The sequence below is a fragment of the Ylistrum balloti genome, unplaced genomic scaffold (assembly GCF_031769215.1).
Source record: "Ylistrum balloti isolate Yb309-2 unplaced genomic scaffold, AGI_CSIRO_Ybal_v1 Utg370246, whole genome shotgun sequence".
NCBI classification, from domain to species: domain Eukaryota; kingdom Metazoa; phylum Mollusca; class Bivalvia; order Pectinida; family Pectinidae; genus Ylistrum; species Ylistrum balloti.
In genome coordinates this window covers 1,094,025-1,118,959 of record NW_026782198.1, presented here as the reverse complement: position 1 = coordinate 1,118,959, position 24,935 = coordinate 1,094,025, and the positions used below count along the sequence as shown (strand labels likewise).

Below are 24,935 nucleotides of genomic sequence, written 5' to 3'. Positions count from 1 at the left end.
TTCATATCGAATAAAAATAAATTAAAGCAAGTTTAAAGCTTAAACACGTCATGTATCAATACACCACGTGATTGATTTAGTGTCAGATTGGATTTGTGCGAATTAGAATATAATTCAAATGAATTCAGGTATTGATATTTATGTTTTAAGTTCACTTAATCTCGGCAACAGAAGGCTCCAGTATCTAAGCAGCCATAGGCGTGTTGTAATAGATCGTAACGAATATGTAGGATTATAATCTACAAAATATGGTGCTGAAATTTTATCTGAACCAACAAATACTGTTTGATGATTATTGTTGTTGATACACAACTTCAACTTACTATATTCTTAAAGATTTATACGAAAATAACTCACATGGACTTTCAGTTGTAAAATGCCGCTACATAATAATGGAATCTTATACTGCAGGTTTGTAAGATTCCCACTGGATGCATTCTGTTGTCTTCTTCTTTCTGTTCACACAGATGACATTTTCCTATTGTAAAATGGCGTTCATTTCATTTCAAAGAACTGCAAAGTAATAGAACATTATAACGATGGCAAGAATGACTTTTATACAAGAAAATAATTTACTAAACACTATCTGATGGATGACGTACATTAACATAATGAATTGTTGTTGTCATTTTTTATGTTGATTGTAAACATCATAAGTTGTTATTTGAAATAAACTGAAGATGACAACATAGAAATTGGCATGGGGGATAGCACGTTCATGTTAACGAAGTGTCAGGGGTCACAAGACTTTACGATATCACGTGGGGGATACCCGTCATCCCCAAAAATCCCTGCAGCACAATATCATATGAAAAGGTGAGGTTATCAGTTAGCTTGAGATCCTGAGTTTAAATGAATATATTCTTCGACCTGATTGGTAATCCAATCATGACGCCATAGAACGAAATGACATCATGTTCTAATGTATCTTGACGTCATCATGAGTATATGACGCCTTATTCAGTTTGAATGTTGGTTTCGCACTGTAGAATCGCATCACAATGCCTGTCTGTTCGTAAAAAGAATTCAGATAATAAGAGACAAGTCCTCCGCATTATCATTCGATTCAATTCGGAACATTCCTTTCATATATTTATCATTCGGGATTGTTCTGTCATAAAATATCACTTCGGGAGTTATCTCTCAGCGGGATCTTTCCCTGCGTCATAATACATGTCAACAATCACCGGTCACTACGGGAGGAATCATCAACCCATGGCTGAAGATTTTGAAGTGCGTGTAGGGAAGAATTGCTCATGCACAAGGGGTCTCGAATGTCATATATTGTCTTGTTGGCTTCCGCTTGCAGACTTATCATCAACCGATTGGCTGCCTGGCGCTCGGCTTCCCGCTCTTCAGCTGTCTGTCGTCTGCAAAACAGAAGCACAAAATTTTAATATGCTGTATTATAAAGAATACATACAGTTTCGTTGTCATATTAGTTTCTGTAAATTTGATTTGAGCGGTTGTTTTCCTAAATTGTACGCTTTGATGTATTATCAATGCGCCATTGCATAAATAACAGTGATGTATGGTAGATATAAAGTATTTTCAATGAAGAACTGCTAGTTTGCATACTTTGGAACATTGGATATAAATTGAAGAATATCTAGTTGTGCATGAAATTTAACCCCACAATTAATAAAAATTCATTTGAAACATAAAACAAATTTCAATTGATATGATGTAGTTGTTATCAGGGTTTCTATATAATTGTTGGCATGATATATCAAAAAGGAATAAAGGATATTTTCGACATTGCAGGCGAAGCAGGTAACTGATACATTCTGTGCTAATGAATGGATGTTGGAGTGAGTGAACTACGCTTCATATGTTTCATAGTGATACTGTACAGAATATACACATATACTTGATATTTTATATTTTTCAGTATTGAAATTAATATGAAATTTATTGATTTTTTATGGTTAGTACATATCGTATTTGGTCTATTTCGATCAATTTGGATTTTCCTGCCACATATATGTCTTATCAATTCAAACACTTGGCGTTTCTGACGTGTCCTAGAAGGACGAAAATGATGTATGGTGGCATCCAACTCCTTATTTGTCTATACTATCTAATTTTAAATTTGTATCTAAAAGTGCTATTCACTTGTGTATCTATTATACAGACTATTTTCACGTCTACTAAATTTAAATTCAATTCTTCTATTCCCAGAATCACTGACAAGACGTTCTGGGCACTAGCTAATATTTGTGTTACAACTGTGTCACCCAGTTGATTCATTAATCGACTTTAATGTAATTATTACACATATGTTATCTATGTGTGCCGATAGCATACGCGTACTAGCCTTACTTGTCTCCCCTTTAGACATTGTGACGTTTCTATCAACATTTGTAAACACTGAATAATTACACCTGTATTTGGATGTCATCTGATCGAAAACTGAACGGAATATCGTTACTTCAATGTATTCCCTTATCATGTAATGTGCAGTTATAGTTCAGGAAGACGTGGAGTGAGTTTGAAATAAGTGTCTACTATGTATGATTCCAATCTCCAGCTATAGACATACAGACCATGGCGTGTAGTACGAGAACCGCATGGTTACTCTTTGATTTGGACAAAGACAACACTATACTATATAATGGTAATTCAACAACCAGTTATTTACATTTGCTTTGAAATCGGCATTTTGACAGTAGTAATCGAAATCGGAACATAATGAAATTGATTCTCAGAAATTTGGAAAAAAGTTGGAGCAGAAAAGAAAAGTGATGCTGAACGGCGTCTATAAAATAGATTAATCTAAACTCTGAGAACAATAAAAAGCAAAATTTTAATCTTACAAAATAATTGAAAGCATCACTAGCGCATGAATAGTGTTTTTGTAATTGATGAAACTTTCACATTGTTCGACATATTGAGAACGATCAGCTCCTTGACCCGCATGCTATGTATATCGGTAACGTATGAGCACTGTACACTGATGTTCGTGTGAATAACGCAATGTGTTGATACCTACATCCATATTTATGTACCAACATGACCAGTTTTGATCAATAAGTCATACCTTGTTTATACATCTATTTTCCGTATTGTTGCAAAATCAAATTTCGTAATTTTTTAAACTTTATATTTTTGTGGGTCTTAAATGTCGCGATTTCCTTTTATTTTCCAAACTTCACTGACATCTGATATCACGATTACGAACTCAACAGAACTGACATTGATTGAGAGATGCAATTGTGTAACTGTTTAGAATTTCGTGGACTTATGAGTTCACACTTATACAACGAAAATATAACCTTAACAAATAATAACTATTTTCCAGTAACCATTCTAATAGAATTTTACGACAGGATATAGGCCAATACTATTGGTCAGTTGTATGTGTTCTCTGCTTGTTCATTTACATTGTAGATAATTTTAATCTATCATGATATTTATTTCCGAGCGTTTCAACGAAAATATAAAGTGACAATTATGTCATTTTCTGTACACAAGATGTTCAATATGTGATATAATCAAAATAAAGCTTTTACAGTGTATTAGACCCCAATCACCAGCATATAAACATTTGCCAAAGAAGCAGAAATATGTTGTATACATAATCATTTCATATGAGATATTTTTGCAACGAGTCTTTCAAACGATTTTTGTTTTGTGAGCCTTGTCGAGTAAAAAGTTTCAGCTTCGAGAAAAGTAGTTTAAGATACTTTTTATCACTCATTCTTATAATTAAGGATGGTTATCCTCCATTTGGTGATATAAAAGTTTTATCTGATAAAAGTATGCTACAAAAATAACATACAGATCAAATTTCGAAACCCATTTATTTAGAATATATTTTAGATTTTACACAAGAATATTTAAACAAAACGTCTGACTATGTTGTCAAGAATAAGCGTATGACTTGACAGTTTACCTCTCAGTAGGATCATCGAAGGATGTCTCCTGAAGGCTGAAGATGGTATTACTAGCACGTTTATCACTTTAAGCATTGCAATTGCAGTATTATAACGTTTACAGGAATCACTTGGTAGAGTTCCAGACATGTTTGGCACGTGTTAGTAGACAATTTAGTTCCAGTAAATCAATCTCTGTTATGAATCTGACATAACCTGTATTTGATATTTGCATAAGGAAACGTATGGTCTGACAAATAACAATGAAATTATGGAGTAATAGTGATGTAAATATGTAAACGAAATTTGATACGGTAGAATACCATGAAATTTTGTCACACAGACAGTATATATCTTTTCTATTTGGAACACCGCGACAACATCTTTGTTTCCTACATTTTATGGAAATATAATTTGATATCTCAAACTACTTTGATTAGGTATTGCCCTTTCATGTAGGTCACATGTTAATGTTACGTTCGATGTTTAATTTATAAAATTTTACCCCAAATAAAATTATCTCAGTTGCTGTCGTTGCCAAAATTTGAATTGATAATACGCTTGATTAACTGTATCGTATTCCCTGTGATATTAATTAAACATTTTCCCTCATCATTCTTACACAACAGGAGTATGGTTAAGATGGTTTATAATAAAATTAGCCAAAATGTAGTGTATTTTAATTGACAAATATTCAAATAGTTCACTTTTATAACTACAAATTTCCACATTGTTCTTGACACATGATAGGGAGGCTTGTAAATGTGAATTACTGACGATAATTAAGCCCTGCCAGACATTGAACCAATATGGCGTCACAGTAGGGGTCTCGAAACCTGACTAACACGAAACAATACGAAGACCGCTCTCACTTAAAAATAGATGAGCCGGAGCGTGCATTTAAACATCATGCATCCGTCGGAGACATTGTAAAGAAGAAAACGGATCCGTTGCTCGCAGCAGGGCTGTGAAAACACCAACGATATCCGGAGATAAGATACGGACTTGATTCTTCAAGTTAGATTGTACCGCAGAGGGGGTTAAGTACAGAGGTAATTTAAGCTCTTCTCAAATTTGGTATGATATCATCATGGGAAATTGGCCATTCCTTAATAAATTCTTTGGTTTTATTTGCATCTGCTATTTATACAACTCTAACATTCAATCTCCGATTACTCTGACCAGTGGTTATAACCGTGACAAATTGCTAATATTGCCCTCCAATGGTCAGTTCCATGCCGAATGCTTCCTTGACACGAATTGTAGACTACTCTCATTTGTTTTTACCCTCTTGTCTCAAGTCATTTGATCTATAGTTCTGTCCAAGTATATATGTCTTTAATCAGGGATACGCTTTAGGAATATAGCCGAAAACATCTAGCGCTGTCTTTGTCACGTGATTGTCATGGAATGAAGGTAAAATGGCATTGATATAAAAAAAAATCCTATCATGATGTCTAGGTCACAAAAAAGTAGAAACATTATCCTTCATGATTGTGAACAAAATGAATATAATGTGTTCTTTTAAGCCTCGATTCAAGACATTGTGAAGTTTTAGGACATTTTTATTATTTATTAAATGTATATTAATAGTTGCTACGATTATTACGCAGGTATACATTTCATATTTATTTTTTTCACTTAACGACATCAACTTCCAAATGTTATATTGACAAGGTACAGCAGTTATAAGGTGTTACTATTTTACAATAGTTCACGTATTCCATGAAATTACTTTCAATATTTTCAAAGATTGGTTTTGATCATCATAATGTTGTACCATTGATAGTGACATCACTTGAAAATTTGCTACTAGGAAAAATAGTATCTGTCGCACATACCCACTCTCAGAAACAGTATAGAAAGTCGATCAAATTTATTAACTGAGCAGTGTTTGGTATTAATATAAAGCAGTAATGTTCCATTGATCTCATCCGAACCTCCAATAATTAGTAAAAATCGAATAGTGCTTAATCATTGTTATGCTATACATCAACATAATAGTGCTGCTTTTCTACATAGCACAGGGAATAACGTTATGGTGTTACATAACACACTGGTTAGTGCTGTTGTTTCTCGTTCAATTGCTCATTTACGGATACTACTGTATCATTAGATATTTGACATCCGTTTTTCATGTATCTGCTGTCAATAAGGACACAATGGGACAAGCATAACATGTTTGTAGTGTTTGTAATTTAGATATACCATGAAAAATGTTACCCGTTTAAGTTTGAATTTATAAAATGAACGCTCCATCTTTGAAAATTATGAAAATGAACGACCTGCCTGCAAAGCTAATAACAATTCGTTTAGTGAAAAAATGAAGGAGTCAATAAACACTTTGTTCAGTTCTTTGTTTGTCTTCTATTTTTTTTATTTAAAAAAAACCCAAGTTCTTACCTCCATTTTGTTCGACGGTTTTGAAACCATGTTTTCACCTGAGCATCTGTCATCTTCAATGCCTTAGCTAAAGCAGACCTTTCAGCTGAAGCTAAGTATTTCTGTCTGTGGAAGCGTTTTTCGAGTTCCATAATTTGTAGTCTGGTAAAAGATGTCCTGGGCTTTTTCCGTTTTGGAGGTGTTCTGTTTTGGTATGGATGGCCTATTCGTCTTGTCACTGAACAATATACATAAACCAATTATTCATGATAGGAAATCAACAACCTATGATGACGTCATAACTATCAATGACTATTGCTATTTTCCAATGTAAAATACCCTCAGATTCACTGGTTCATTATGTATACCACAAAGTTGTTTGTCACAATACTGAAGTATAAAGTTTTAATTTTTTTTCGATATGATTCTTACTGTAACATTAAGTCTTAAGGAGGATTCACCCTACTTTGACATGACGATTTAGTTATCTTTGCTAACTTATTGTGACACGGAAGTTTGATTGTGAATGCTATACCCTAATCTATCTTTGAAACTTAATGATATATGCAACCTTACTGTAAAAATAAGAAATAAACTTTTGCGTTTACTTTACGTGGTATGGTCCAAGAAATATCACAACTTTACCGATGAAGGTCGAAACTGCATATCAAGTGCACTTGCAGTGCTTATTGAATTCAAATTATAATCCTTTTTGTCATGTTATATTTGAGATTCTAGACGATAAAACGTAATTACTTTTGCCAAGAGCAACTTTATTTCAAAACGAGCTATTTCTTCAGATAATTTGGTCTGTTTTATTACATGAAAGTACTGTAAAGTCATATATTTTCACGGGGTACGCTTTTCGTGATTTTTCAAAATATTGCTATTTTGTGGACACATGATTTTGTAGATATATGTAGATCAAAATATATATATTACACAACTTTCAATAGTTCATAGATATATCTATTCGATGATTGCAAGTACCCACAAAATCAATAAAAATTACAATTGAAAATCAATGATCTTACAGTGATTAATATTATCACTGAATTCACACGTCATTCTTACTTATTGGTACATGCATGTCTATTTATAAGATAAAACAAGAGTTTTCGTCTATATAAGATAAAAGTTTATATATAAGTTTAAAAGATTGAAAGACCGAGTTTAATGATTTTCACAAAATAGAAATGGATTCATTACATAACAGAGATGCTTTTGCAAATATCCGTATATTGGTATAAAATCTAAATTGGCGACATTGGCGAAATATTTTTCTTTTTCGATTTCATAACGACACGCCGCCATGAAATTATGACATCATAATAAAACAATGAGAGGTTTAAGAAAATCACGTTTACTCCACAAAGTCATATTGAACGCGAGTTTTTACAGACTTGTATGTAATGACTGTTATAACTCTGATAACAGTGTAGTGTTCGCCTATACATATCACGTACGATGACTTTCATAAGAGACTTTGTGGAGTTACTTTGTGTTTTAAATATAGTGCTTTACATGAGTAGCAATGTAATATATAATTAACTAAACGAATCAAATAATTTGATGATATTTCACAAGCCTGTAGGCGAAAGACGTATAAACTGATTTAAGATCAGCATGATTGTTAGACGATATTTTATCATATAGACAGTATTTCTGGCAAATAGGCGAACTTCAAATTAGTTCCTCTATAAAACGGGCTTATTCACGAATGACTATCATGTGACGTCAGCAACACGTGACTTAATTATGACGTCAACATGGTTTTAATGTTCTTGTGTCTTACGATATTTATGACATGGCCTTATGATATGACACATGTTAGATGGAGAAAAAAGTTAACAGCGGAGCAATATTATTTTCCTAACGTGTGTATTGCTTGTCAAATTGAGTATTTTCGAGAGCCAACTAATATGAAGAGGTTGTCGGGTATGTTGAATCCAGTATATATATATCTCCTTACTTCACTTACATTATTCCTACGTGCGTTTATGTGAAGGTGAGAACACTACATATTTTGAGACGTTAGGGTTTGAGCATGCCTTTTTTATTCTGTATCAACTACTTTTTGATGGAAATGTAGTTATAAAAAAAGAAATGTAACATAAATAATGTATTTAAAATTCTGGAAGGAATGTTTGACAGCTTGTTATGATACTGTTATCTTTGCACGGTGTAACTATTATAGCGAAAATAAAAGTTAGTTGCCTAATGAATTTACTCGGGTATCTAATTAAGTCTGGGAATTCTTTTTATATTTATTCATTTGTCTGCTTAATTATCTATTATTAATTTATCAATCGTCATTCTTATTTATAGGAAAAAGTGGATGCTTAATAGAATCCAAATCTGTCCCCTTTTACACTTGGTGTTAATTAGGCAATGAGAGTAATATGTACCACCACCAGGTTTTATCATTATCAATTTACAACAAAAGATAATATCAATTATAGAAATAAAGTATTAAAGGAACCATGTGGGAGCACTTAGTTTGCTTGTACTTTTGTCATTTCCTTAAACACATTATTAAATGTTCCCTATTTGTACCCAATTCAGTTTGTACACTGAATAGCACACGCGGACACAGTAACTAATGTGTTTGTAGCCCATGCCCTCCACAGGCTCTATCGATTATTACCTTTTCGACATCGTTTAACCTTTTTTTAAAAAAAAAACAAAACTGTTCTTGTCTACACCTATTAATTTACTTTTATCTAATTCCTTTTTCTCTTTTTGTAAAAATATTTTCATTGTCTGTGTTCAAATACTATATACTGCGGAAGCCACATACATCAATAAAAAATACAAAAAAGAAAGTAGAAAATGTAGCATTATATGCACAAAATGAAATAGGCAGACGCTGAAGGCAAATTTAATTTTAAATGGGACAAGCAGCAGGAAACCACCAAGATTTAATTATAACCCCTTCATCTCGTTGAGAAAGGCAGGAGCATCATGACTGCCGGAAATTTAGAGCGTTTTAATGCTTGTGATAGCTCTGAACCCGGTAGAACTATGATGTCTGAGAATAGTTTACTCTAATTGAAAGAATTGACTCGTCTTTAAAAACAGCATATGGGTTTGAACTCATAAAAGGTCATGACTTGGAAAAGTACAATGCTTTACTAATATTAGATTAAAATTGTCTCGATTTTCTTATGTCATTGTTGTTGTAATGTAATTGTTATTATTAGTTATCATTTAAGATATGTTTTATTGATATCTCATCAATTGTGTGTATTCATCCTGCAAGAGTAAGGTCAATTTATCACTTTATCCAGGTGAATGCGCGCTATCTTAATGCAACAAAAAGTATTTTAGCTAGTAAAGGCTGTAAAAGCTATTTGAAAATTTTGAATAGTGTATTATAAAACATTTCTTGCCAAGGCATAACGATTTATTACATATGTTTTCATATATATAACTAAAATGTTAACAAGGATAATATCAAACATTTCAAGTGATAAATATTTATTAATAGAGCGCCACAGGGCACACATGTTTGTGTATAACTGTTTTAGCAGATAACTTGTGGCGTCTGAAACAGATGACTACGCATGATATATGTATAGCGTTACGTATATTGTGTCCATCTTATCGACTGTCAGACACCCTATCGTGTAGTTCACAAAATTAAATACTCGTTTTCATCATCTCGCATAGCAACATAAGTACTATTGTTTCGGTATAAACTGCCCGACATTCGGACATACAGTACAATAAAAAGCGAGATGAAATGGTGATATATCCTAAATCAACGCGAATTATTTCTCTACCACTAAGAACTATCAGTATGTTGATATTTTCTTTAAAGTTAATCATTAGTTTGATAATACAAAGTTTATTGATCTAAAATAATGTTGTAATGTGCACTGAGGTAAAAATCATCTCCTTATGCAAAACATATTCCAACACAAAGCAACATAGGAACTATCAACTGTTCAGCAGAATCTAAATTCGAACTTAAATTCGGTGAGACTACAGCAAATATTAATGAAATAAAGATTTCCACAGCGACTATTGAAAAAGTTCAAGGAGAATAAGATATTATGTTCCAGAAGGGTAAGCATCTTCTGCTTCATCGACAACATCCGCCAAATAAAGCTTGTTCAAATCCATTCTGATGGAAATAATTATGCGATCATTCAAATACTAGTCTCAGTATTTATGAATAGCAGTATCATTCAAATACTAGCCTCAGTATTTATGAATAGCAGTATCAGTCAAATACTAGCCTCAGTATTTATGAATAGCAGTACGTTAATATAAATGTTGAACATGATAGCGTACAGGTAGATAGCCACACCAAGAAATTCTTCCTTTCACCCAATGGAAAAAGAAATCATTCTGTATTATTAAATGGACAGGGGAAACTGAAATACGCAAAAGAAATAAATACATTTATAAAAAATAAAAAAAAAAAATAAAATAAAATATGGAGCATTTATCAAATTGTATGGATAAAGAAAGCAAAATGGTCAAAATATGGAGGGAGATACATGATTAACTGTTTACACAACAATTAAACTTTCATATGATTGCATCCCTTCAAATTTTAAAAGGCTCATGTCTTTTATCGTTCCTTCTGTGTAATTCACTGCATTGTTGTTGTCGACTTTTCGTTTTATTCCACAGGAGCATTAAAACTTGTGCATATCTGTGGATTTGTGCAATGCGATCAGATTAAGAAATAGGCTATTCGAGACATTAGATACATTTCAAACACCAGACAAGACGCCTGATCATTATCTTATAAATAGACATTCGCTTTATTGGTTGAATATAAATCAGTTTTCTTATAAAACCTGTGGAGATAAATTAACCACGACTTATACTAAGAGTTTTAGCATTGACCTTCAATCCCTTTCCTTAAAAATTGCCATGTGACCTTGACATTGAACTGGAGCCATACACGGCTTTGGAGTTCACAAGTAGTTCTAGAATGAGTCCTTTGAATGAGTCTTTTAAGATGCATTAAATATTTATAATGATATATCAAATTGGATTAGAATACTTTTTAAATCGCCCTAGAAGGATTGTTTTGGCACTTTTAGCCCTGACTTTTGATCTGGTGACTAATAGAAATGCCACTTGTCTGCAGAATAGAATACGGGGTCTTACAGATTACATAAATATATTGATTGAAGGTTAAATACATCCCTTATATATGTAGTCAAAAAATTGTTGGTACCTGGTAACTATGGAATTAAGCTTTTTAAAGTCGTACATTAAATGTTTAAAAAATTGTTCAATGTGAAAATGAGGTACTTCAAAGATAGATTCTCTGAATTAATTAAGTTATTACCAATTATTTGAAATTTCATCCTTTCGCAAAATTATCAACTGCCTTTTTTTAATTCAATAAATTTCAGGTTGCTTGTAAATACTGTTTTTTTTTTTGTTTTTTGTTTTTGTTTGTTTTGGTTTTTGTTTGTTTTTTTGTTTTTTGTTTTTTTGTTTTTTTGTTTTTTTTGGTTTGTTTGTTTTTTGTTTTTGTTTGTTTTGTTTTTGGTTTTATATTTGGTGTTCTTCTGAAAAAGAAACCCCAAGAATGTATTAGTAAGGAGTATCACAGAACGAACATCCCCCCGTTAATCTTCATTCGTACCCTAGAGTAGCCGAAATAGAACCCTCCAAACAAAAACAAAAACTGTTGCAATAATTTCTTTTAAATCTACTTGACAGACTAAACCACGTACCGGGTTAGGTTTTCATTTTCTTTTCTTCCATTGTATCATAATTACAATGGAACTCAATGTTGGAATAGTCACTTCGAAGCCGTCTTTATTATGCGGCCACTATGTTTAACACTTGTAACGCCAGTTAAACAAAACACTCCATTAAATCGCTCCAGTGGGCGTAAAAATATCATATGGTCGGTTTTCTCTTCATGTTTCTATTATTGCTGAAAGATATTCGTCTCCTCCGTCCTAAATATGTATTCTGATTGTGGTAGTTGTTGTTCGGGTCGGATACTTTAAAGTCCTCCAGGAGTAATAAAGTGTGCGAAGAAGGAAATATACAATAATGATGAATGGATCTCTTAAAGAGGCTTATTCCGCCTTAAAATATGTTAATGGATTCCGATGCTATTATATTTAGGATTGTACAAATCTATTCAACTTTTTGTTGTTAATCTCAAGTTGTGATCTGAACTTGTGAAATTCATGAGTTCTGCAACCCAGTAATTAGGCTCTATTGTACGCATTATATATACAATACAATTCAGTGTAATATCTTTATAAACAATTAATTTGGTAAAAGTAATTAAATATCGACAAAAGTGTGATGCCGCCCTGATATGCAAAGTACGTTGTTCAAAAAACATTTTCCTGTATTCTAAGAGATTGTATGTTAGTTCAACGAAGGTTCATGATTATAGTTTTACTCTCCTTCTATTTTTCCATGGGTCGTTATTAATCTCTTGCCCCAGTATCGTAGAATTTGATTTTCAATGAAGATTCTACTTGCCTGTCGGTATTTTCTTCGATGAGTTTCAATAAATTTGAAATGAAAAGATGTACTTTTGCAAATGTTTCTATATGATTACTCAAGCTAATCAGTGTATATATCGTCTAGATGTAATGTATACCTCAGAATATTACGTAATGGGAACCAAAAACATATTTGTTTTATGTCAAATGAGACCCACATTATACTTTAACTCAGGTGTGACTGACGTCTTATACTAAAACGGCTGTCGGAAAATGCTTATCTGCTAATATTAATCAAACCCACATATACGTTCTCGTAAATTACAGTTAGTGATCATTACGCCAAAAAGAATAAAATGTTGATTATCATTTAGGGACATTGTAAAATATTTTTTAAGATACAGTCGTCTTGTAAATTGATGAGAACCTTCTTTCTTAGAGTGCTTGTATAACCTACTCGACGGAGACGATATAGGCTAATAAATCTAGCATTGTGTTTCGGATTTAATTGCACGTTTTTTGTACAAGGAACCCGTATAATCCACGCGTATAGAAGAATCAGTAGTAATGATTCTGTTTAATAGTGAGAAACGATTTGCACACGAAACTACAGTGCTCTTAACATCATCTGCCCAATTAACTTCTTACTACAACATGGAATCGTATATCAAAATGTCACTTCAAATAATTGAATATACTGCATGTTAAAAGACACACGTGCTGGAACGATTTTCATTATATAAGTTTTGAGATTTGTCGTTGTTTCAAAATATTTAAATTCTAACTCAAGTTGTGATCACTCTTTTCTGAAATTAAATATATATGTATACGTTAAACATTAGAGACCTTTAGTATTTTTCCCATTTTGATATATTGAAAATGACTGAAACAAAAGCAAAACGTTCCGCGTAGTTAACAAATCCTTAATGATATCTTTAAAATGAGCGTTAAGGAGAATAAAACGAGATGTCCTGGATCAATTAATACGAAATCCTTTAATTGTATGGTTATGTATTAACAATATGAACTTTCTTAAATCGTTTATCAAATTAATATTTCACATAAAAGCAATATAATCATATCAACCGGGAATCATCTGATAATCTATATGAGCAGGATCGAAAGATCAACAGTTGAAATTTACTGACAGAAATTGTACGGAAGACACAGGTGAATAGCACTTTTCAAAGTATAAATTTAGAAATGGATACAGCAGAGCCAAATAATTATTAAAACTGTACGATTAAGCTGTTTCATCCTGAAGAAGAGTAAGAAAATGTAATGGTTTTACCTCATGTGTTATTGTAGACCTGCGTCAAAGCCAAGTCATTAGAGAAATTTCAGTCACAACTTTTATTGGATATGAAACTTTGGTTAACACCAGCTCGTTCTGTGCGCAAATGGCTTATTTATTGTTCTTCTGCACTGTACAAAACCTATATAACAAGGCTCCTTTTTTCGCCTGTGCCTAGCTAGATGGAAGCGCTTGGGGCATTAATGAAAATCAAATCGTAATACTCCAGAGAAATTTCACTTGGTCAAGCAAATGATACTTAAGATTAAACAGTCATATCAGGGATTCCAACCACGAGCGCTTTAGTGGAAGATGATAGTGTTTTTATTGCGGCAACTTATAATCTATTGATAAGTAAAGGGAAACGTACAACGCAAATGTCCCGATATTTTACAGAAGACGCATATGTATTTGCAATGTATATAATAACACTGAAACAGGTTCAGATTCTTTTTTAACCTAAATAAAATCTACATATATGATTTGCTTAATACAATGTGTCTTATAAGTTTAAGTCAATTGATACCATCTCATCACAAAAAGAGACATAATATAGGATGAGAAATAATTAGAAAATACTAAATGATATATATTTTAACGCCAAATCCGTGAGATTACGCTATGTGTATGAGCACATGTCAAACTTGATCGTTATCCCCGAGTAAGAATGAACAGTTCCTGTGCAATGAACGATAATCAGAATAACAATTTGTTTTTAAATTAAAGATATAATATCATAATTGCCATCACTCTAAATTCAGATAACACGATAATTATGAAAGACATCTAAATTCCTCAAAGGGAATTTAAATCGTTAAAGTGAGCGTAAAATTCGCAAGTCCCAAACCACACATTGCCACCCGGAACATTACATTTCTGTTGTATAAAGGTAGATATTTTGCATATTAACACGAATATTGACAATAAAATGAATCATTCAAAGAATTAATAACACATCATATATTAGAATGCTGCAATATCAATTTTGGTAGTTTTTTTTGTTTTTGTTTTTGTTTTTTGTCACCATTAAACTGTTGTTCTGAAAAAGAAGTAACTTGTCAATTTGCTCAGTGTGTTTTGATCTTTTGTTTTTATTTTGCTCTGAAATTCTATCAATATGTCCATAATTTCGCTAATCTGTGCTCGATTTTGGTAGGTCATATGCCTACCGGACACACCTAATATATTTGCTTTTGGAGGTGTTGAAATACAGATCACAGGAACAAACGCAGTTTCTTTCTCATTAGTGTCAAGGAGAAGGATGAACGTGTGATGTACCCATTACTTCCACAGCTTCAATCGAAGTCGACAACTAACACAACTCTCAGCTATCCTGTAGTATGAATGAATGTTCAAGGCTACTTTGAATTTCCTAAGGTGACTATCTACGTTTCATACCTATTCCTCAATGATCGTAATTTGCTCTTTATTTCTATATAAGTAGTATTATCTAACATCTTAAATAAATAGGGGAATGTGACGTCCCTTATCTTTACTTCTCTTTGTAAATAATTGTTTTCCTCTAGCATTTGTATTACGTTTTTCTGTCGATATAGACTCATTGGTATGAAATGTAAAATGTGAACACTGCACCACTTAAATTAAATTGATGCTAGATCTACATAGAATATATGAGATACATTACATTAATGAATTTCATTTTGAAAACACGTGTATTGTACATTTTAAATAGCATCTACGTCCATCTCCGTTGTGTTGATATTTTTTCAGTGTCATCGACACTGAGGAAATCTTCTCGTAGTTTTATTATCGTTAAGGTATTCACTTGTCTTTATGTAAAGTGATGGTAGTAAATATGAAATTTACTAATAATGATTTGGGCCATGAAAAATGATTTGTGTTGCAATAACCATTGTTTATTTAAACCTAAAGGTAGGGAATAGTGGTTGACCGCCCAAAATGTTGACCAGAGATCATTCTGTAGTTTAAAATAAACACGAAAATGTGTGAACTGAACCACATATATTTAGGAATGTATATAGTGTACTTATGTAAATGAAAAATGGACCTATATATGCAAAATTACTACAATATAGACTAGCACAAACAAAGGCGATCATATATCGAACAACGACTACCGAACCAATTTTAATATGGACATATTCTATGAAAATAAATCTATGTTGACATATAAGATAACGCGATACACATTTAGAGAGATAATGTGATAGGTATTGTATTAACATTTTGATGGACATTGTCCTGTCACCTTCGTGGAATGAAACAACATTATGATATAATCAACTTTTTTCCTTATTGATGATTCTATGACGCAATGGCAAGATTATCAATATTGTTGTTTCTCAATATCTCCGTTTTGTGTTGTTGTGTGAGTACAACCGGATTTTTCAAAACATATGTCAATGTTATCGTGATAAACAATTTCCTGTAAATAACAATTCTGAATTATTTTCCTATTTTCTCAAATTTTATCAAGTTTATTTTGGCATCCCTTTCGCCTATGTGGAATACGGAAATATCACATCATACATTTGCTAATTGACGAAATTATAAAATGTAACAATATATCACGAATAATTGTAGTTATAATGTTGCAAGGAAAGGAGCCAGATATCATATAAAACACTTTTTAAGCTAAATGACACAAAATGAGAAAATACGAAAGTAACGTTTAATATGGCTACTATATATAATATCTAAAGGTGTATAAAAGAATAGTACCAAATGGGAAAATAGGATAGTATCTTCCAATACAAATTCAGTGTGTGATACGATCGAGCCAATTAATGAATTAGATCATACAACTGTTTGTCATTCTAGGACTCGTCAGTGATGCTAAGAGCCCAAAAAGTAGGCGACCGAGGAAAATCCAAAGTGATGTCAAAACTGAGATGGGGTTGTGCACTTTCTCAATATGGTACGACAACGAGGAATATTTGATAACGACCTTTATCATTTAAATATTTAACAGGACAATGTAGAAATCGATGACAATACAAGCAGTGGTCTCCATATGTACTTGTTGCCTTTCGTCCATTCAGGAGTGTTACAAAGTGAAACGAAAGGTGAATCATAATGTCTAAATTTACATTAGTTTTCTTTCAATGCTTATTGTTTTTAACGAGTACAGAAATTCAATATAACAAACAGTTATGATGTGTTTGTCCATTTCAAACCATTTGGGAGAATTAAGTAAAATTTATACAACATCGATAGGAATTTAGGACTGTATTTATCACATAATGCATTGGAAAACGTGCAAAAACAATGTTGTCAAGCTCCATATCACTGCATAACTACGTCAGACTCAGCAAGTTTCCCAATGCTTTGATAATTGTGTGACTTAGTGTTAATTACGACGTCAACAAGTATGATATGGGGTTGTTGTACGGCACAAAATGCTTATATCGTGATAAAAATATATTACTGACTTAATCTCATTGGGACCTGAAAAAAGACCATCCTGTTATCATTTTGTTTGTCAGCCTAGAAACAAAATACAAGACAAAGACTGTCTACTCGGCGTTAAATATTTGTTTCCACACATGGTTAGTGGCAGTAAAATGTTTAAAATAATCTACTTTCGTAAAGTTGAGATTTTATTAATGCTACAGTGGAAAAAACAATATCAAGTGATTTAAGTCACATGAAAAAGTGTTTTCTATATATGGATCAGAATCCTTGAGAGACCTTTACATGTAGTTGATTTTCTTTTATAATATTACGGAGAATCCAAGAAATACAAGATAGAATACCAAGCAATGTGTAAGAAATAACAGGTAAGATAAAGAAATTGATCTGATTTGGAGTCTGATATCATTGTCCTCTGTCTTGTTAATTGGTTAGAAATTATTTGATACGAAAATATGTCTTTTTATTTATGCTTGCATGAGAAGTTTGTTAATGCCGTAGCTAATTAAATCTACGTGATGCATTCGATGTTTCTTTGGCCTTTAAGGACTGCTTTACAATGTAATATACACACATAAAACCGTAGATCTTGAATATTTTCATTATCTTATTTGTCTTTATACTTGAATCTAATAAATTTTGAAATATTAGTTAACGACATAAAAATCTATGAACAGGATGTGCCATACAACATTTTATATTAAGATATAGGTGATCAAGATCAAAAAGTCTAAAAAGGCTTGTCTTTCGCATTTATCTAGAAAACAAAAGGAAACGGCGGCTTCGGATGCATAGTGTTCCATATTTACATCATGTTCGTTTTCGTGATAACGACGATTCCATCATGCGTATCTAATAAATAACAATACCCATCGAGAAGATCTCTGCACTGTTATTTAAGTATCTGATAATATTCTTTTTTGAAAATGGACAACATGCTATTATTTCCGTTGTCACGAAGTGGGCTTTTCAAGCGAAATGGTAAATAATGTGTTATTGTGCATGTATTTAAAAATGAACAACAAACGAAACAATGTTTCTTTACGTGGACTTGCACAAGCCCTTATACGAAAGCAAAATTAGTGTAAATTATTCTAACCACGTGATTAAATAAGAGAGAGAGTTGTGCAAAGATACAAAGTTCAGCTTTGATAGTTAACATGTATGTTCTAAAACTTTACTATTGTGTTATCAGCAATTATCGATCAGAAATCATGTATATGTTTATCAATATATTCAAATTTTATAAACAACTGTACAGTTTTCTTGATATCATAACAAAAATATGATATACATTTTAATACAGCTATATCATATTGTTCTACATATTGCGTAAAAACTCATATCTATAGATTTTTTGTGTCAATTTAAAATTGTACCTGCAGTATTAATTGTATAAGGTACCACTTTTCACAGCGTTTGTTCTAGTAATACAGAAATACCCTCTAGCGTTACCTCCCTTAAAAAAAACTTGCACCATTTCTCTCCCTTTTCCCCGCACAAGGTATATGTATAATTGTCAATACTGTACCATAGCTCTTCTATCCACATACAGAGACGGATGTACTAAGTACTTGTACTGATTTCCTTTTATTGATTGTATCATATATCTCTTATTGCAATATACATCAATAAATAAAGTTCAAATCAAATATATTTTGTATCGCCGAAAAGAATATGTTATCAACAAAACCATCAAAAACGTCTGACTCTTCGGATTTTCCACTGTCGCCTCATAGGTATTAACCATTTAACTATCAGAGTCACTGTAGGAAACAACTGAATGATACAGTCGGATTCATTATTTGTCTCTACTCTATCTAATTCTATTTGTATCGGAAGGTACTATTCACTTGTCTGTCTTGTACAATCCCAGCCCATTCTTTAGACAATGTAGCGTAGCATTTTCTGATAGCTATGTCGTATTTATATACCTTAAAGTGCGATCTTACTTCGCAGCAGGTCTTTGATTAATAAAAGTATATTATCAATATAAATTAATAAAATATTAATAAATGGAGAGTTTGATTGTGTGTTTATAATAGAGCAGTTCCTAACTCAATGCAATCTACGACATATATATATTTTTATTGTCATTTGATCTTATATCTGATCTCAAGAGATATCGATTTCTGTTATAATCATATCTAATAGTTCTTTTATATACATAACGATCTAGTACTTAATAAATGAAATATAAGTATTTCTGCCGTACCACAGGTTGTTATTTTCAATGTGTTATATTTTCGAATGTTTTCGAGAATGAAAAAAAAAAAAAAAAAAAAAAAAAAACAGATATATTGTCAGTAAAATATTATTCAAACCAAGTCATTTCATAACTTTCGTGAAAAAGGCTCTTTGGCATGAAACATTAGGTTTAAACCAAGAAAATATAAGTCAGTGAAAATGTCAAGTTTTGCAGTATCTCGTTCATGTAAACAGGTAAACATGCACCTTGTGTAAACATTATTGTCATATTAACATTTTTAGAGAAAATTTTGAAGTCAGTGCTATATTTGGTTTACTGTACTAAGCATGTTTACTTTGATATTTTATTGCCATACAATTGCATCTTTAGTAATTGACTCCTGATTTGTGTTCAATATCCATATAATCGATTATTTAAAACGGCAACTAAATGTTCTTATTTCAGCGCAAAAAGAAAACCGTTTACAATTCGCTGTTATGACAGATACGTAAAATAAAGAGAAGATGTGTGTAGAAATCATATGTATATATATATTCGTTAACATCACATGTAAAACATAAATACATGTATATATACCTACATATTAGATATAAATAAAGAGCGGAGTCTGCCTCTCTCCGATCGATAAGAAATCAGTTACTGCGTCTGGAACACTGGATAAATCCCCAGATTTAAAATAATTAATCCTGTCGGGAATGTGTTCAGAATATGCAGTCGGCATTTTTTTTTCTAAATGATATGATTTTCACCAAACTTTAGATATCAAGGATTAAAATCGATAAGATAAAGTATACATGTATCAGTATCAGGCTTGCTTAACATATAACATATTTCATTCCCTATCTCAATTAGTTATATATCTCACTTCTTCATTTGATATTGATTCAAATGTGATATAAGGTTTATCTGACATATATAAAAACCACTAAAGATGTCTCTTACTTTGCTGAAAAGCTGCATTGTACTTCTGATAATAAGTTCAACTGAAAAAAGAAACGTTTTGTAACATGTAATGTATCGCTACACACCAGCCAGTTTGAGCTGATTTCGATGAGTTTGGGTATTTGCTAAAATAAATCTTTGGTTCTGAATATTTTATGACTCCTAGCCTTTGCCATTAATTAAGAACCTATGCATCTTCTCTCCGCTCCATGACCTGGCAGTTTACTTGACATGAAACGATAAGACACTATGTGTTTTCAATATCAAATGCGGGTTGTAGTGTGCGAGTTTCAGTCACTATGGGTTTTAATTATCACATCTTTTCAGCGTAAATACTTTGCACGAAAAATAAATCTCGTCTCAACTTAAATACAATGTTCAACTTCAAGAAAACATAAAAAAATCATTGAACTTAAATCTAACTATTATGGTTATGTAAAGTACAAAACACAACTGATAAGGACAAGAGTAACGTGTATCAAATTATGTTGTCCATATCACGATTATATGTTAAAATGAAACGACTACGGAAATACGCAAGGCACGGTATGAACTAGATTCCAGAAATTTAACATTCATACAGTTGCGTTATGTTTGGTTTTCCTATATCTTAATCATTGCACAACGATATGATTTATATACCTACAAAATTCGAACGACGTGTGCCGCAGGTGGCCTTATACCGATGATATAATTGGTGATGAAGTTGACAAATAAATAAATATAATAAAACAATATTAAGTCTTTGTTCATGTTGCCAACAGTATATAAAACATTTGTTCGTTTAGTGATTTTGATTAATGTTAGGCTCAAAAATGTTAGCACGTTGTCATTTTCTACACAACCAGATATAAGTCCAGATATAGAACGAGATATTCAAGACTTGTTTCAATTAATGTTTTTAGTTACAAACTTTTTTTTATTGAATGACCACCTTCATCAATAGCTTAACGGCAACCAGTCTCGATCAAATTTGCAAAAGATAAGTGAAAGATTATGTAATCTTTAAGAAGCAATATAATACGAAAATTCCAATTTGACAATATATTCTTATGTCTTTTAATAGAAATGTTGTGTTCAATTATACGTTGTAAAATCCTTAGGATCACAGGTAATTAAGAAAATAGAAAATACAAAGAAATAATTATTTTGAAAGAGTTATTGAATTCTGCCGACATGTTTGTTTAAAATATCATAAAATATCACGAGCATAGGCTTAAATAATTGTAGATATTGTGACATCTGACGAGAGTTGCCTTTAGAAAAATGTAAGAATGCGTCCGCCACTCAAAACCAAAACCTAGTTATAATTCTAAAACTGAGTTACGATCACAGAGTCAAATGCCATTTCAGGCCATCGTACATATAGAATTTCTATCTATGTTTGAAATGAACAAAGGCATGGTTATCAATATTGTATCATTTAATGTTTACAATAAATAAGTCTATTACGTGATCAAAGATGATATCTTGTAGTTTGAATTGGCAAATTTGATTATATATAATATGCATGAAAAAAGGTCCTGATAACGCGTTTGTGTCAAAAGTAACAATTGGTAGATTCATATCAAGAATAAAATGCAGTCAATTAAGGGGAATTCGATTCTTTACAAGAAATATATTGTGTTAAAAGCTAACAATGCTTTGTAAACATGGCGACTGCTTCCCTCCAACTTATCATACTAACTCAGTAACTTTGTTTTATAGTTGTCAAATACCGAAACATCATTAGCAGTGTAAATCTCTTAGTAATTAGAGATAAAATTTATAGCTCAGCGCTGCCAAAAACCAATTAATTAGAAGAACGTGTTACAATAAAACCGTTATTGCGTTCTGATTGCTATGAAGAGAGTGTTAGAACGTCATCCTCCAGGTAATATCAGCCTTGAATTGAATTAAAATCCAGGTCACGAGTTTACGTTTGTGATTTGTAAAGGTTTTTAATTAGAATTGAATACAACGATGTAAAGAGTAACCCCCTTGTATTTATTTTTTCAATCAAGTGTTTAATCGAAGATTTTGTTAACAACGATGTCGTATTTCAACACGTTTTTAGAATTAGAAAACGTATTTGTCTTTTGCTATGATTGATATATATCATGTTTTTATTATTGGGAACAAATTTTACTTAGTGTGATCATCACACGTGCTATTTCGTTGTGTTATATAATCAAAATTTTAATTCTAGATTTTCAAGGATATAGAATTTTCTTGCTGATGATGCAGAACGTACTGTGGGTGATTTTGAAACAAAACAGATTACGCGTGCTGTTAACATATTTGCCTGTCGCGATATTATAGCAATATTCTTTATCAAACTTAAATGCACTTAGAACATAAGAATAACATTTTCCCCCATAATGAACTAATACTTTTATCAACATTAGATTTTATGCATTTATTCTTTTCATGTATTATTGCACGTAATTAAGTTATGTGTTAGCCAGGAAGAAGAGGCTTTTGATTGACCAATAAATTATATCAGTGCACATTAAAAAAAGACACAAAAAATGTTGTACAGACAGCAGAAAATAACACGAAGATTGTCTTGCCTCTCAAAAATAAAAGGAAAATCATTACAGTATAAAAAATAAATAAAATAAAACAAGAAAGAAAGAAAACAAATGTGTTGTCAATATGTATAAAACTATAGTGGTCACACATTTTTCACTATTTCTCTGAAGTACATATTTTAAAATAAAATACATTTATTTCAACAATTGACAAACATCAATTATTGACATTCTGATTCTTTTTACAATTTGATTTTGCATAAACTTTTTCAAGAAATGCCTTTGCTGCCACTTTTAAAACAATGACTATGTCAGACTTATTTGCTGGGTCAACATCATATATATATATTTCCGTTGTGTTAACGAATTACCAATTTACACTTTAAAATTAATTTAAAGCAATGCTGATGACAGCTTACCACCAAATCTGTCCCGTCGTAGGTCGAGCCATCCTGGTAGTGTATATGACGTCATAGTTGGAAAAACGGGGTGGGGTCGGTGAATAGGTACCGCCAGAGGCACGTGGAATCCATGGTAACCATTTGATACAGATGCAAACAATTCTGGTGTAAGTTTAGGAACTTGTATGAATGGTTTGTCATCGTCATTTGGGGGTGTTTTCACAGATAAACAATGTTTGTCCGGTGTGACGTTTTCACGTCTCGAACGGCCATCACAAGGCCCGTTGTCCTCACCACCTGACTGAAAGTCCGAATCTGAATTAGAATCATTGTCTAAAATTCTACTGATTCCAAATGAAAGACTAGGTCGTACTTTAGTTGTTCCCGAAGAATTAACATGTTGTTTTACGCAACTTTGTTGTTGGTGTTGTTGTTGATGTTGTTCCTGGTGATGTGTAATTAAAATTGGTGATTGAGATCTTTCATCTGATTCATCCATATGCTCGTTGTCGTCTTTCTCTTTTGAAGAAATTGAAGACGACAGCGTATCCCCTCTATCTTGACACTTGTTCTTCTTGTCCATTCTATTTCCATGGGCCACTGCTGATATGGGGAGCCGTGATGTTCTATCGATTTTAAACGAGTGAGAGGATATCGACACTTTAGCAAACAGTGTACATTCGTATAAGCCGTCGACCGTAAATACTAATACAGCCAACAAACCTCACTGCTCGGCAGGTGCGGTTCTCCCTTCCCTGCGGTGATGACTCTCAGTGTCCAGTATGAGCGATATATCTTTACACGAGCCAAGTGCTTGCTTTCTTGACAAATGGAGGTGGGTCTTATATTAAATAGTTCCCCGCCCCGACGCCATCCATTTTTTTCTGTTTACTCTGTAATTTGACGCGCATACACAGAAACCACAAATGATTTCGCCAGACATGTCAAAGGCACTTTTGGGGGTGAAGAATTATATTTTTAATGTCACTGCTTCTTCGTTGAGGTTATCAATCGACCTGTTTGTAAATAAGACTCACATATGATAAGTAAAACTTTGGCTTATCATAATTGATGAATTCTAAATTCAAGATATATTTCAAATGTTTTAAAATTAGAGTTGGCATTTATTGAAATAAACTACTATTCTTAAAACATACAAAGAAAAAAAGGGAAAATCTTTTGATATTGTGAGATGCAATGCAATGCAAATTTGTAGTAAGTAAAATGTGATTTGAGCAATCGTTATAGTGGATATCAGAATATCACAGATTGATATGACTGCATATCTCTCTATATTCATGTTTAATTGTTTAATATTTTTTCCATTTTTTATAGATGTCTAAACTTTCTTTAAACAATTGAATGACATTCAGATAAAATATAAATATATTGAATTCGTTTGTCAATATCTCGGAACTAATGACGAATAAAATGAAATATTTAAACCACTTTAAGCAAGGACTATGATAATGTTGTCCGTATT

General features: G+C 32.1%; 1 protein-coding gene across 1 annotated transcript; it reads right to left on the bottom strand.

Moving 5' to 3' along the window:
• Window positions 1-1,183: 1,183 nt before the first annotated feature.
• Window positions 1,184-24,035, bottom strand: LOC132552413 (T-cell leukemia homeobox protein 3-like). Its single transcript, XM_060216581.1, has 3 exons — window positions 23,471-24,035; window positions 6,279-6,495; window positions 1,184-1,370 (listed from the first exon to the last, which is right to left on the bottom strand). The coding sequence occupies exons 1-3, from the start codon at window positions 24,033-24,035 to the stop codon at window positions 1,184-1,186; spliced, it is 969 nt and encodes a 322-aa protein (XP_060072564.1).
• Between the last annotated feature and the right edge of the window lie 900 nt (window positions 24,036-24,935).

Bases quoted from the DNA above. Each gene is read 5' to 3' on its own strand.
- LOC132552413 (XM_060216581.1), bottom strand. From the start codon at position 24,035: ATGGACAAGAAGAACAAGTGTCAAGATAGAGGGGATACGCTGTCGTCT. The intron at 6,496-23,470 runs GTAAGCTGTCAT...TATATTGTTCAG, and splicing joins ACGACGGGACAGATTTGGTG to TGACAAGACGAATAGGCCAT. The intron at 1,371-6,278 runs GTAAGAACTTGG...TCTGTTTTGCAG, and splicing joins AACCGTCGAACAAAATGGAG to ACGACAGACAGCTGAAGAGC.